The 12,989-nt window shown below is 42.8% G+C and overlaps 1 protein-coding gene across 4 annotated transcripts in view; it reads right to left on the bottom strand.

Moving 5' to 3' along the window:
- MYO9A (myosin IXA) overlaps positions 1–12,989 on the bottom strand; it is a 156,282-nt gene that overhangs the window by 103,557 nt on the left and 39,736 nt on the right. For all 4 annotated transcript variants that reach the window (XM_086620015.1, XM_086620018.1, XM_086620017.1 and 1 more), the window contains exons 5-7: positions 10,856–10,912; positions 6,598–6,695; positions 2,320–2,446 (exon numbers count right to left, since the gene is read on the bottom strand). In XM_086620015.1, the coding sequence (XP_086476141.1) occupies positions 2,320–2,446; positions 6,598–6,695; positions 10,856–10,912 (282 nt within the window). The remainder of the gene's footprint in view (positions 1–2,319; positions 2,447–6,597; positions 6,696–10,855; positions 10,913–12,989) is intronic.

The following is a 12,989-nucleotide window of genomic DNA, read 5'->3' as shown; positions in this document are numbered from 1 at the left end:
TTCTGGTTTGAGGCTAAGAAGAATTCACTACACTTAATTTGGAGATTTGCGAGTAGCCAACTAACGAAGGAAGTGCAAGGGATGCTCTTTGTTATGATGTTTCATCTGTTGGAAACCTTTAGTTCTCCTTCCAGTCAAAATTGAGTAAGAATGACACAAGGTCTGCGAAGGTTCAGCCTTTCAGAAAGAGAAACCAAACCTCTTCTGAAAACGAGATTATTGGCTTCATTTCAGCTGGCTGGGTCTACTGGAAACGTTACACTTGAAGGCAACTGGTGTCTCCAATTCCACGGATAAATGAGCACACAAATGCAACTTTAAGGACAAGCAACACCACATACCCAAACCCAGTTCCGTGTTTCACAAGATCATACCCAAGATCAGCGTTGTCCTGGTCTAATTAACGAGCGTTTCATGCTGCATATGGTCATTTAGCTCGCAAAAGAATGACTCGGGTCAACGGAAATCTATCGCTTGCTCGGCTACACCAGATTCTGGTGCTTTTTCAAAATGATGATGTTTGAAAATATATTAATATATATATATATTTTAGATATTGTTGATGCTGTCTGCAAGTGAGCATGGTATCCGTGCTCTGTGCTGCACCAGAGCATGGCACGAAGCCACCGGTGGATCTACAGTGCTCCACCGACGCGTCATTTCACATGTACACGTGCAAAAAGTGTCCTGATACCCTACAGCATGCAGATACTGCAGAAGAGTGTGTTTGCAGAAGAAATCCAGGGTGAAGACCCAAAGTCTGGAACTTTTCCAGATCTCTAAGTCACTCTCTTATCCAAAGCTTTTTTTAAAAAACTATTACTACTTAAATGACTTGGCGCTCTCGCTATGGCCTTTTTTAACAGGGTAAGACCAACAACATTCTCCTCCAAACTCGTATTTTCCTTCTGTTTATTTCTGCAATCTCCAAGGCCAAGATGCAAAGAGCATCCAGCTGCTTATACCTGTATTTTACAGAAGCTTCCCCTCCCTAAATTCAAAGCATCAATGAAGTGCTAAGAAAATCTGAGAGCGCCAATTCCCAAGTTCTTTAACTCGTGAGACAGCACAACTGCTCTTTAAGGGAAGGAACGCGAAGAGCATCACATGTACACAAAATTACGGTGAGTTATCTTCTGATGTTATCATAAAATTAGCAAAAATTAACCTTCCAGACCATCCAGTGAGTATAAAGGGATAAAAATAATAGTTGTTTCAATGAACTACAAGTAAAACATTTCAGTATCCTTTGGATTTACAAGTGGTTTAGAGTGTTCCAAGAAAAGTGAGAGGGCAAGGAGAGCTTCTGGCCACCTACATCCACGTCAAGAGGTTTTGACCTCAACTCTTGAACGCGTAAGGCAAGTGGAGGACAAGTCACCTCTTTGAAATGAAGACTTTTCTCCTGACCAGGTAATGTCACAGCTTCACGATGTTAAACAGCACCGGCCCCAATACCGACCCCTGAGTTACGTCACTCATCACCGGTCGCCACTTGGACACCAAGCCATTGACCACAACTCATTGAGTGCGACCATCCAGCCAATTCCTTATCCACCAAGTGGCCCATCCATCAAATCCACATGTCTCCAACTTAGAGACAAGGATGTCATGCGGGACACTGTCAAATGCTTTGCACAAGTCCAGGTAGATGATGTCATTTGCTCTTCCCTTATCTACCAATGCTGTTACCCCGTCGTAGAAGGCCACCAAACTTATCGGCATCAAGAGGTTCCCAAAAGATCTAGACAGATGCATGGATAACAGGTCCATAAATGGGTACTAAAAGGATGAAGTGCACCCTCCAGCATCTCTAACAGCCTTTGCGGATGCTGGCAGGGTAACGACAGACAGTTAAACACAGCGAGTGAGCTCAGCATCTCCTACAGCCACCACCCAAACCAGAAGAGTGGGTGATGGTCTTACAATTGCTTTAGTTTCTTATACAAATATCGGAACAGATTTCAGGAGCATCAGGGAATGATGGTAGGGAGCTGACGGTTGGCGATTGAAGAAACTACTGCGTTGAACGGCGGGTTTGCTTTCCACCTAGAACTGGTTTGCCATCTTCCAAATTTTAATCACAGAAACAGTATTTTCAGTCAATTAAACCTGAAGCTGAAGATTAGGGAAAAAAAACCTACATTAAAAACCTCATCAAAACCCTTTATATCTTTTCACCAGCAAACATGAACAGTTCAGATTTACGGTAACACAAGAGAACTCACCCTTCCATGGAACTGGAAACAAACTCTGTTATAAAACAGAGGTGGCTCATTAGGTGTGAACGATACGGACGGAAAGCAAAGGCTTACTTACCTCCAGCAGGTCCGACACGACAGGCAGAATTTCAGGGTTACAAATATCGATGGAGTCGTCCCGGTAAGTCTTCTTTTTGTAACGGATGTTACCCAGGTGCAGTATGGCCGACAAGAGAGAGAAAATTCTAAAGAAAATGGAGAGAACTCGTTTTCGCTCAGTTGTTTTTTCTTCAAGGTAACAAAGAAGCAAACCAAACCCCCAAACATCCAAGTGCCACCTTTGGATTGGAGTCATAGAATCATAGAATCATAGAATCATTAGGGCTGGAAGGGACCTTCAAAGGTCATCTAGTCCAACCCCCCTGCAAGGAACAGGGATATCTCCAACTAGATCAGGTTGCTCAGGGCCTCATCCAACCGGGCCTTGAACGTCTCCAGGGATGGAGCATCCACCACCTCTCTGGGCAACCTGTTCCAGTGTTCTACAACTCTCATGGTAAAAAATTTTTTCCTAATATCCAACCTGAATCTACCTCCCTCTATTTTAAAACCATTACCCCTTGTCCTATCACAACAGGCCCTCCTGAACAGCCTCTCCCCATCTTTCTTGTAGGCCCCCTTGAGGTACTGGAAGACCGCTATAAGGTCACCCCGGAGCCTCCTCTTCTCCAGGCTGAACAGCCCCAACTCTTTCAGCCTGTCCTCATAGGAAAGGTGCTCCAGCCCTCTTATCATCTTCGTGGCCCTCCTCTGGACCCTCTCCAACTGGTCCATGTCCTTCTTATGTTGGGGACGGACATTCATTCTTCTAATTTTCAATCCGAAGCATTTTATGTCCCAAATCTCTAAATGTTTCCTCAAAACTGATGCTCCAATTCAACTCATGTAAAAATATTTTCACTTAGGCAAGTACTAAACTTACATTGATCGGGCTTTCTTCAAAATTCTTCAACACCTCAAACCCACAGTTCCAAAAAGCACCCCATATTATACGAAAAAAAGAAATCCTCGAGCCATTTAGATATTCAGATGAAATATCCATCATGCAATTGCTTAAATTAAGGGGGAGACTGGACTCGGCGATGCAAGGGACCCTTCTCAGTCCCCTGACACACGTATTTATCACCTTCTCCGATCTATTCCCACGTAGGGAATTGTAGCCTATACAAAAAAGTATAAATGCTTTTATAAAATATAAGCGTACTGAGGCAGAGAAAAGATGTTACACTTCAAGCAAATTCATCCAGCCAATTTTTTCTTTATTTTGACCATTTTTAAGTGATGTCCTCACTCCTCTAAAAAAAAAAACCAACAAACCAACAATCACCTCCTCTAAAAAAGTAGTTTTGAGACTATCAAATAAAGGCTGACTTCACCAATAAACTCTGTCCCTATTTCTACACTCTCTTGGAGCTGGAGAAGAGAAGGCTCCGGGGTGATCTTATTGCAGCCTTCCAGTGCCGAAAGGGGCTACAGGAAAGTTGGAGAGGGGCTTTTTACAAGGGCATGTAGTGACAGGACACGGGGCAATGGCTTTAAACTGAAAGAGGAGAGATTTAGATTGGATCTAAGGAAGAAATTTTTCACTCTGCGGGTGGTGAGACACTGGACGAGGTTGCCCAGAGAAGTTGTGGCTGCCCCATCCCTGGCAGTGTTCAAGGCCAGGTTGGATGAGGCTTTGGGCAACCTGGTGTAGTGGAGGGTGTCCCTGCCCATGGCAGGGGGGTTGGAACTAGATGATCTTTGAGGTCCCTTCCAACTCTAACCATTCTATGAAAATTCAATTTGATTTCTAGCCATGCCACCAGCTTGCCTCCACAACATACCTTCATCTCTCCAAGCCAGTCCTTCGTTATCTCTAAATTAGAGATATCCATTCCTTATTGTGAATTACAAAGACACAATTCTAAACATTTCTCCTCTGTAACCAGTTCCACAAAGGTAAAACTCCATGTTTTGCTATAAATGGTGACTTATAAAAGCACAGCAATACTAAAAACGACCTTCCTTTTTCTTCTCAGTTGAACTCAGAAGTGGTTACTCTTTCGTGCTAGTTGCACCGTGCCAAGGAGGATAAATTTCCTCGTACAGCGAAGAATCCGCTATAGTTCTTGACAGGGAAAATTCACGAGGAGAAATACAAGAACTCCCGTGCCAAGAAGAGTTATTGCACCGTAAATCAAAAGCGTGGATTTACTGTGACACCCAGCTCCGCTCAGCCCAGACTGATCGCTTTAGTGTCCATTAAATTCTCTTACTCCACAGGAACCTTGGGCACTAACGATGCTTTAGAAAAAACCTCGTCGCTGAAACCTGGTTCTTGAAAGATAAGGAACCACGTTGGAGTATCATTTTGCCTAAAAAGGATGTATACTTGGGATCATCCACGCGTGTGGAACAGACAGAGAAAAAGCAGTCTTAATTTAATAATTGATTTGTGACAAGGTAGGGATAAAGGAGGAGATTGTGAAAAAGATTCTTAGCTGGGTGAAAATTTCTTCTTGGAGTAGAAGGCAGGACAAGGTCTCGCAGTTAAGGGCTTCTAGCTGCTGGCTCAGATACATGTTAAAAAAGCAGGAAAATGATGCTTAAAAGAACGGGAGGTAATCCATCCAGTTGTAAAAACAAATAATATGATAATTAAATGGTGGCAGCTTCAACGTCATTTACACAAGGTGACAAAGTTTCCAACCTAAGCCATTGTATGGCATGGTTCTATGAAAGGACCTTAAAGATCGCAGAATCACAGAACGGTTTGGGTTGGAAGGGACCTCAAAGATCATCCAGTTCCAGCAGGGATACCCTCCACTACACCAGGTTGCTCAAAGCCTCATCCAACCTGGCCTTGAACACTTCCAGGGATGGGGCAGCCACAGCTGGGCAACCTGGTCCAGTGCCTCACCACCCTCAGAGGGAAGAATTTCTTCCTTAGATCTCATCGAAATCTCCCCTCTTTCAGTTTAAAGCCATTGCCCCGTGTCCCATCACTACATGCCCTTGTCCAAAGCCCCTCTCCAGCTTTCTTGGAGCCCCTTTAGGCACTGGAAGGCTGCTAGAAGGTCTCCCTGGAGCCTTCTGGAGTCTTCTCCTGGAGTCTTCTCCAGGCTGAACAGCCCCAACTCTCTCAGCCTGTCTCCATAGCAGAGGTGCTCCAGCCCTCGCATCATCTCCGTGGCCTCCTCCGGACCCGCTCCAGCAGCTCCACGTCCTTCTTGTGTTGGGGACCCCAGAGCTGAACGCAGCACTGCAGGGGGTCTCAGGAGAGCAGAGCACAGAGGCAGTTTCAAACACCGTTAGTACGAAGCAGTAATTCTCTGCTCCCACCTAAACCTCCAGGATTTCAGTCAGAAAGAACCACGTTCGTTAAATTATTGTTTGAACATTTTGACTCAAAAAAGCACAAGATTTCTCACTGTGTTCCTGCTACTGATGTGCTTGTCAGCAATACTTAGGACATCAAAATCATCCTCATTTTGAGCTCAGTTTTTTATATATATTTTTCACTGCCTGTTACCAGCCTTAGTAACATATCAGCCAAATTCATTCAAACCTACTCAAGACTTTCAAGCCAACGATCACCACGAGAGGAATTATTTTGCGGTTTCAGTTGAAGATGACCCTCATGAAGCACGTGATCCCCTGCAGTCAGTGGAAGGCCAGTATTGCAACCCAAGTATGAAGTCCAGTTTTTCAACCAGCACTTCCAGTGAATTAGGGAATGAAGATTCCCTGGAAATGAGTCTACATAACCGTCAGTTGCATGCAAAGGGTTAAGTATGATGACTAATAATCAGGATTTCTGATTAAACCAGGATCTGAATTCATGACATGCAGAGTAAGGCATAACTATTCATGAACGGTTCAAAAATACTTCAAGGTTCCAACTTCCTGCCAACGCTCCATTTGCATAAAGAGAATCGTTAACTACAGTAACAAAGGGCATATTTTGTTGGCATCTTTAAATTTTATTTACTCCTTTATTGTACGAATGGTCAAGCGTCGTTATTCACAGAATCACAGAACGGTTTGGGTTGGAAGGGACCTTCAAAGATCATCTGGTCCAACCCCCCTGCCATGGGCAGGGACACCTTCCACTACACCAGGTTGCTCAAAGCCTCATCCAACCTGGCCTTGAACACCTCCAGGGATGGGGCAGCCACAACTTCTCTGGGCCACCTGGTCCAGTGTCTCACCAATTATTCCTTCTCACCAGCCTGATATGTTATGCAGAGCACAGCAGTTACGTTAGCTCAAGTCAGGTGAATTATCTCACTCTTTATGGAGGTTATATTAACTAATATAATCTTCAAGATATTAATACGGAAGATAAACTCACTGTCTGCGAGTCTTGGGAAGAAACCCCACCATCTCCATGGCCAGTTGTAACCGCTCAAAGTCATGCTTCAAGTCCTCACCTTCCACGGAAAAGCAGTCCTGTGGGGTTCAAAGAGAAAGATTAAGCATGGAAAGAAATTAAGATCAGAACAGCTCCAGATGGCCAAGTCAACACTTCATAAATATCATTTAGTGATCTCCATGCCTGTTATGAGCAACTAGAACATTTCCAATCTGACGCAGGGAAATAACATATCCAGGAGGTCCCACTGACATTATGGGGAATAACGGTGGCTAATGGACCCCAACACCCAGCCTAGGGACAGGGGGACTCACAGCACCACAGCAGATACAGCAAGAAACACATATGCAACACAATAAAAGACCAGGATTAGCTCCAGTGGCAAGGCAGAATTTTTCTTCTTCAATATCAGAAAGAGTACGCATAATTAAAAGTTTAATTTTTAATTTTATTTTTTTTTTTTATCAAGCTGTTTAGGAGAATCTGCTTCTACAAGGACTTTATGGAAAAGCTAACCTGAGTGCGAATCTTCAAAACAATAATTATTTTTTGTATACACAAACATTTTCCTCTGTACTGTGTTTTTATCCAGCACGGTGAGATGGTCTATCAAAGGACAGACACTACATCTCCACCACAAACACCTTGGTTTGAATAGCCTGGACCTCAGAGGGGTCTGTGTTGGTATATCTTTTCCAAAATATCATTTTTGGCTAGATTTTTCCCTGAAATACGTAGTTATTTCCTAGGCTTGACCTCTAACACAGGAGGTGAGTCGCACCATTCTAACAGTACGGCGAGAGTTCGTCAATGTGGGACAAGGAGCATCCAAGAAAGGATGGGAATTAACACCAAGATGAAATAGGTGACACGTTTGCAGGCTATTTATTCCCCATTAAACCCTGGTCCATTAAGAGTTCCTATAACTAAAGAGGAAGAATTCGGTTTTAAAATAGAACTCCCATCATTTCAAGTAAAATATCAGCGAGTTAAATCCCGCGTAGCAATGGGAAAGCTTGAAATACATTCTTCACTCATTTTATTCTAAGTTTTCTAAAAGTGTGAGCATTGAGAGAATTTGAAATTCACTACATTTTCTTTTTCTCGGAGGCTAATGTGTCTGAACAGTTCAGTTTTCCAGGTAATCCCCAACCTGATAGCCCTCATTGATACTTTCATTGATACAATGACGTTCTAGATCCAACTAATATTGTCCTGCACCAATATTTAGGGAACAGAAACGCTCCTTAAATGAGTATATAAACTAATAATGCCAAGTTCCTTCTGCTTTGGCTCACCGTGGACCACCCATGGATTATTGATTATTTTCTCTCGCTTCACAGCCCATATTTAATACTTTTTCCCATCGCTGCCTATAAAAACTCCCAGTCTCGGAAGCAAAACTAGTTTATTGTGCATCACACAAAATAGCGTTATCTCAAACCTCAGAATATTTCACTAACACTAACATAGGGGGAAATTCTTATTTAAGATATTTATCTCGACATAGGAGCCCTATCCCCTCGATTCAAAGCTAGAGAAGTCCAATTTGATAAGAAAATGGAAAATTTTTTATCAATGGTCCTCAGGGTCAACAACTTACTACTGCTCGGACAAAGTGAATTTAGAGATGTTGAACAACAAGAGCATTTAAAACCATGTGCAGCATCAACGAACGAAGGGCTTTAAATGGAACGAGAAAATAACACACCCGCGTGTTCTCCGGAAATGCTCCTTGGAAAAGTGTCATTTTCACCTCATACTCATAGATGACTGAAAATTACCCTTTTTTAAGAGATGTAGAAGGTGTTTGTAGCTCTTACCCAAAGGAACGCAACAAAGACACCTACACTATATATCAGTCAGACCAGCAGGCATCAGCAACACTACTATTTACACCATGAAATATCAGGAGAAGAAGTTGTCCCTCCTGAACTCAAACCTTGGCCAACTGGCTTCCTCGGCCACTACACATACACTGGGGAGAACCTGGAGAAGTTTTTCACACCTGCTACGGTGGGACCTGGAGTCTGCAGGACAATAATACACCCATAAATTAGAATCATAGAATCACATAATGGTTAGGGTTGGAAGGGACCTTAAAGATCATCTAGTTCCAACCCCCCTGCCATGGGCAGGGACACCTTCCACTACACCAGGTTGCCCAAAGCCTCATCCAGCCTGGCCTTGAACACTTCCAGGGATGGGGCAGCCACAGCTTCTCTGGGCAACCTGTGCCAGTACCTCACCACCCTCTGAGTGAAAAATTTCCTTCTTATATCTAATCTAAATCTGCCCTTTAGATTATATCTAATCTAAATTCTGCAAACAAATCTTTTAAAAAAGTTTTTGAAAAAATATTAAGCGTCGCTTTTCGTGGTGCTCCACATTCCAGGAGACAATTTCACTTTGCGGCATCGTTCGTCCCAAATTAAGTCACGAATCAACAGCAAAGCACCACGGACAACTCAGAAGTAGCACAGTCTACGCCCAAGGCAATTTAATTAACGATTTACATAACAATTGCCAAACTCATTAATCAGCACGGAAAGGCCTTTTGCAAATTATCTAACTTAAAAGCTGATGTTTTCTGTAGCGTTTCAGCCCTGTACTGTTTCCTAACGGACAATAATTAATATAAAAAAAACCCGGAGTTTCCTTGCTATTAGGGCAGACAAGCATTACAAAGTCCATGCCCACAGACCAAACTCATGATTAATATTTTGCCAGAGCAATTAGTTTCCCAGGAAAAGCGAATCCCCTGTTTACTATCGCCACATTGAAGCAATTCCTGGATTTCCATGGAAAGTTTAAAGAGGATATAATAAATAGGGTTTCTTTATAAACTGAATGTCCGCGGCGGGTTGAGTCCATGGTTATGGGGAGAAGGCCAGGGTATGCTTGAGGGTGAATCATTAGCTGAAACGAAGATGTGATTTACCACAAATATCACCGAAAATGATCCTGAGCAAAATAAAATACCAGATAAGCAGCCAAATTGTAATGGCACGCAGCTTTGCTGGGCAAAACAAGGACATATAACACGGTAACCCCCGAATGGGCAAGGAATTATTGGTCCCTCCAGGAGCAGGTATCAAATTTAGGGTTTGTTTTAATTTTAATTCCTCCAGTAAATTGTCCCAACTCATTCCTTAAGCATTTAACATCTTTGCAACTTAGGAAAGTGAATTAAGGTGTACAGAAACACATCTGCTCTTCTCTCCCTGCTCTCGTAGGACCTCTAAGGATGCTGATGTATTAAGGATGCCAATCCAAATATTCAACATTTTTAAACCTTGGAGGGTTTCCTCCCTTTCCTTCCTCTCCTCCTAAGGATTTTACAGTGAAATCTTGCCACTAAGACGCTCATTTAGCCCGAGTGAAATCCAGCTCCTTCACAGATGACCTCTTACTCTTCCAGATGCATCTGCTAGAGTTTGGCAACCATTAAGCACACAGCGAAATTAGCAGGAACAACATGCAGTTGATCTGAAACATGCTTCCCCGTGCAAGACAAAACCAACAGAGACCACCACGGAACACACAGACACCCAAAAGCACGTCGCCAACTGAAGCCACCGCCTCCGACTCGGTTGCCCAGGAGAAGTCAGGGAAGGGGGAGAAGCTTCACCGTGCCTTTTTTTGGTTCAATCCATTTGCAAAGGGCGATCGTGCCAGCAGAACTATTCTAGGAGAAGGAATCGGTTTTGCATTCTGAATAATATCAGGATTTGATTTTCTCACAGATGTTTGGGGGGAATGTTTCTGGGTTTGTCTTTTTTTTTTCCCCCTCTGGAAGCTGGAGAGCAGATACACTGCTACCATCATCATGAACTGATGCATCTCTTAGGGCTTCGAGAGACTGATTTGCTGTTTTATCAGAAAGGAATTTCAATTTTCCCATTGCTGCCATATCACAAACTCCATAAATCATCATGTCTTATATCAAGAAGAAACAAGAAGCCCCTTAGTTTGCTAAAACTAGATGACCACATCCAACTGTTGAAGAAGTTTTCCAGATGGAAAGAACCAAAAAAGAGCAAGGGAAAAAACCATCTGTATTGTCACGAGCTAATACACAAGCACCACCACTGCAGGGCAGAGGAAAGGAGAGGGTAATTAATAGGTTAAACTTAATTTGATGTCATTTTCTGCTCAGGTCTTGGTGCACCTAACAAATTCAAGTGAGCAGCAGCCCTGCACCAGCAACACAGAAGACAGGGGTACTTGTACTGACCGGCTCAGAGTCATAGCAATAATCATCCCAGCTCTGTCTGAGGGGTTTCTTTGTCATCTGAAAGCAAGGCACACCGGGTTAAGTAGTGTTCAGACCAAAAAATAACTCCCACTACCTGCTCTTCAACCAGGGCAGCAACGCTGACTTTCCAAGTGAAAGAAATGTTGGTATTCTGCATAGTCATCTTGTTTGGTTGTTTTTTCTTAAGGTAAGATTCATAATGCTTTTGCATTCATGGTGCTCTGAGTCCTGCTTTCAGTGTTTTCAAGACAGTGAGGAACTCTCACGTGATAAGCTCAATGGGTTTTAAGATCTTTTTTTTTTTCTCTCCACGGTTGGAGAACCCTTTGGTTTACCTGGTGCTGAAGAGGTACCGATGGAAAAATCACACTGAAGAGCAGATTTTTTTGTTTCTACTCTCAACCTCTGCTCTAGACACATACACGTCCTGCAAAGTGCGATTCTCCGACCGATTAGAAAGCAACACTCAAAAGCCTTTTAGGAATCTGTATCTTTCTCCAATCAGACAGAGATGGAGCTGCAAGAAGTCAAAGCACATGTCAGTGACTGGTCCCAAGAAGGAGGAGAGACCCACAGCACCAGAGCTCCTGAGGAACTTCAAATCTAATCCGCAAATCTAATCCTGCAAATCACTAATTTCAAAATGGATAAATGTGAATAACAAGCAGGGAAAATATTCAGCAAGTTGCAGGGTATGCAGTGGTGGGTATACCTGCCCTTAGTATGAGATGTGCAGAAGTCATCCAAATTCAGGGGTTAGTTTAGGTAAATCTGCTATTAAAAAAAAGAATTAATATTTCTTTTCTTGAACCTGCTCCCTGCATTCACAGATCAACAAAATAAGAGTACGTTTTGGTGAAATATCTGAATAGATTATTTCTCATCTGCAATGCAAACCGCACATTTGTTTCGAGTCACACGACGTGAGCTGAGGAACCTGGGAGAAGGAAAATAATGCTTGACTCAAGGACTGAGTCAGTCCTTGACTTAAGGGGCCTGGTTCAATATTTTATAACTTTGTAATCTGAATATTTGAGCTTTAGTTAAACACTAAGTTTCATTTCTGAGCTCGTTCTTTTTCCTTTGGAAAAGGTAGGGATTTCTCTAGGACACATTTAAGAAGCTCCTGTAAACACTCAAGAGCCATTTTATAATTTTCCCCTTTTATGTTCCCAAAGTTTCTTTTCCCATTCCTCCACTAGCTTTTTTTTTTTCTTTTTTTGTCCTTATTTTCCTTTTTCCCCTTTACCTATAGGACACAGGAAGTTGTTACTGCACTGTCAGAAAGCCTTAATACGAAATGATGCCGTGAACCCATCTAAAGGGGCTGCTTTCCCATAGTTGTCAGTGTTAAATGGTCTCTCTAACCCTAAATATTAAAAATTTCGAAAATTTATTATCACAAAAACTCTAAAAATGTAGACTATTGTCCATACACTGTGTTCAGGCAAGTCCAGAGTCTGCTTCCCTGATCCATTGGACGGACCTCCGCATCTTTCTCCAGCCTACTTGCCCACAGGATCCTTAATTTAGATTAAAATATCTGTTTCAACCTAAATTATCACATTCCTACTAGTTCTACACACCACATGCCACTGGTTATATAATTGGACTTGAAATATTAACGCCCCTAAACTGCTAGTGAAAAAGGGAAGGACTGTAACGAAAAGCAACGTTTGCAACTAACATAAAAGTCCCAGATTGCCCAACAGAACCCGTGAATCTGACAAAACATTCGATGCAAACCATGGTGGTGCTGCGGAACGGCAGCGCAGATGGTCGGGAAGATCACATCCCGTTCTCCGACTAACGCCCCAGGCGCAACGGCGGCGAGCGAGAAGCCTTCGGCTCTCAAGCTGTTACTCACTGGTGCAAATTTCCCCATCCTGCTACGAGTGGGTGGGAGTCGTTAATGTTACACTAGATTTTTGGCTTTGAGAACTCGCTTTAAAAAGATCTTTAAAAAGATCCCAGGTGCTTGAGATGTATTCTGGGATTAAATTCTATTTCTAGAAAGACTAGCGGCTATTTGGGTTGCGCTGTGAGTACAAGTTTCTCTCCAGCTTAAGGGTTAAATCACTTTTTATCCCTAATTGTGTTTCAGCTCCAAGAA

Source organism: Tauraco erythrolophus, chromosome 14 (genome assembly GCF_009769465.1).
Source record: "Tauraco erythrolophus isolate bTauEry1 chromosome 14, bTauEry1.pri, whole genome shotgun sequence".
Lineage (NCBI taxonomy): Eukaryota > Metazoa > Chordata > Aves > Musophagiformes > Musophagidae > Tauraco > Tauraco erythrolophus.
Note: the sequence above shows the minus strand (reverse complement) of the source record. Positions and strands in the feature narration are given on the sequence as shown.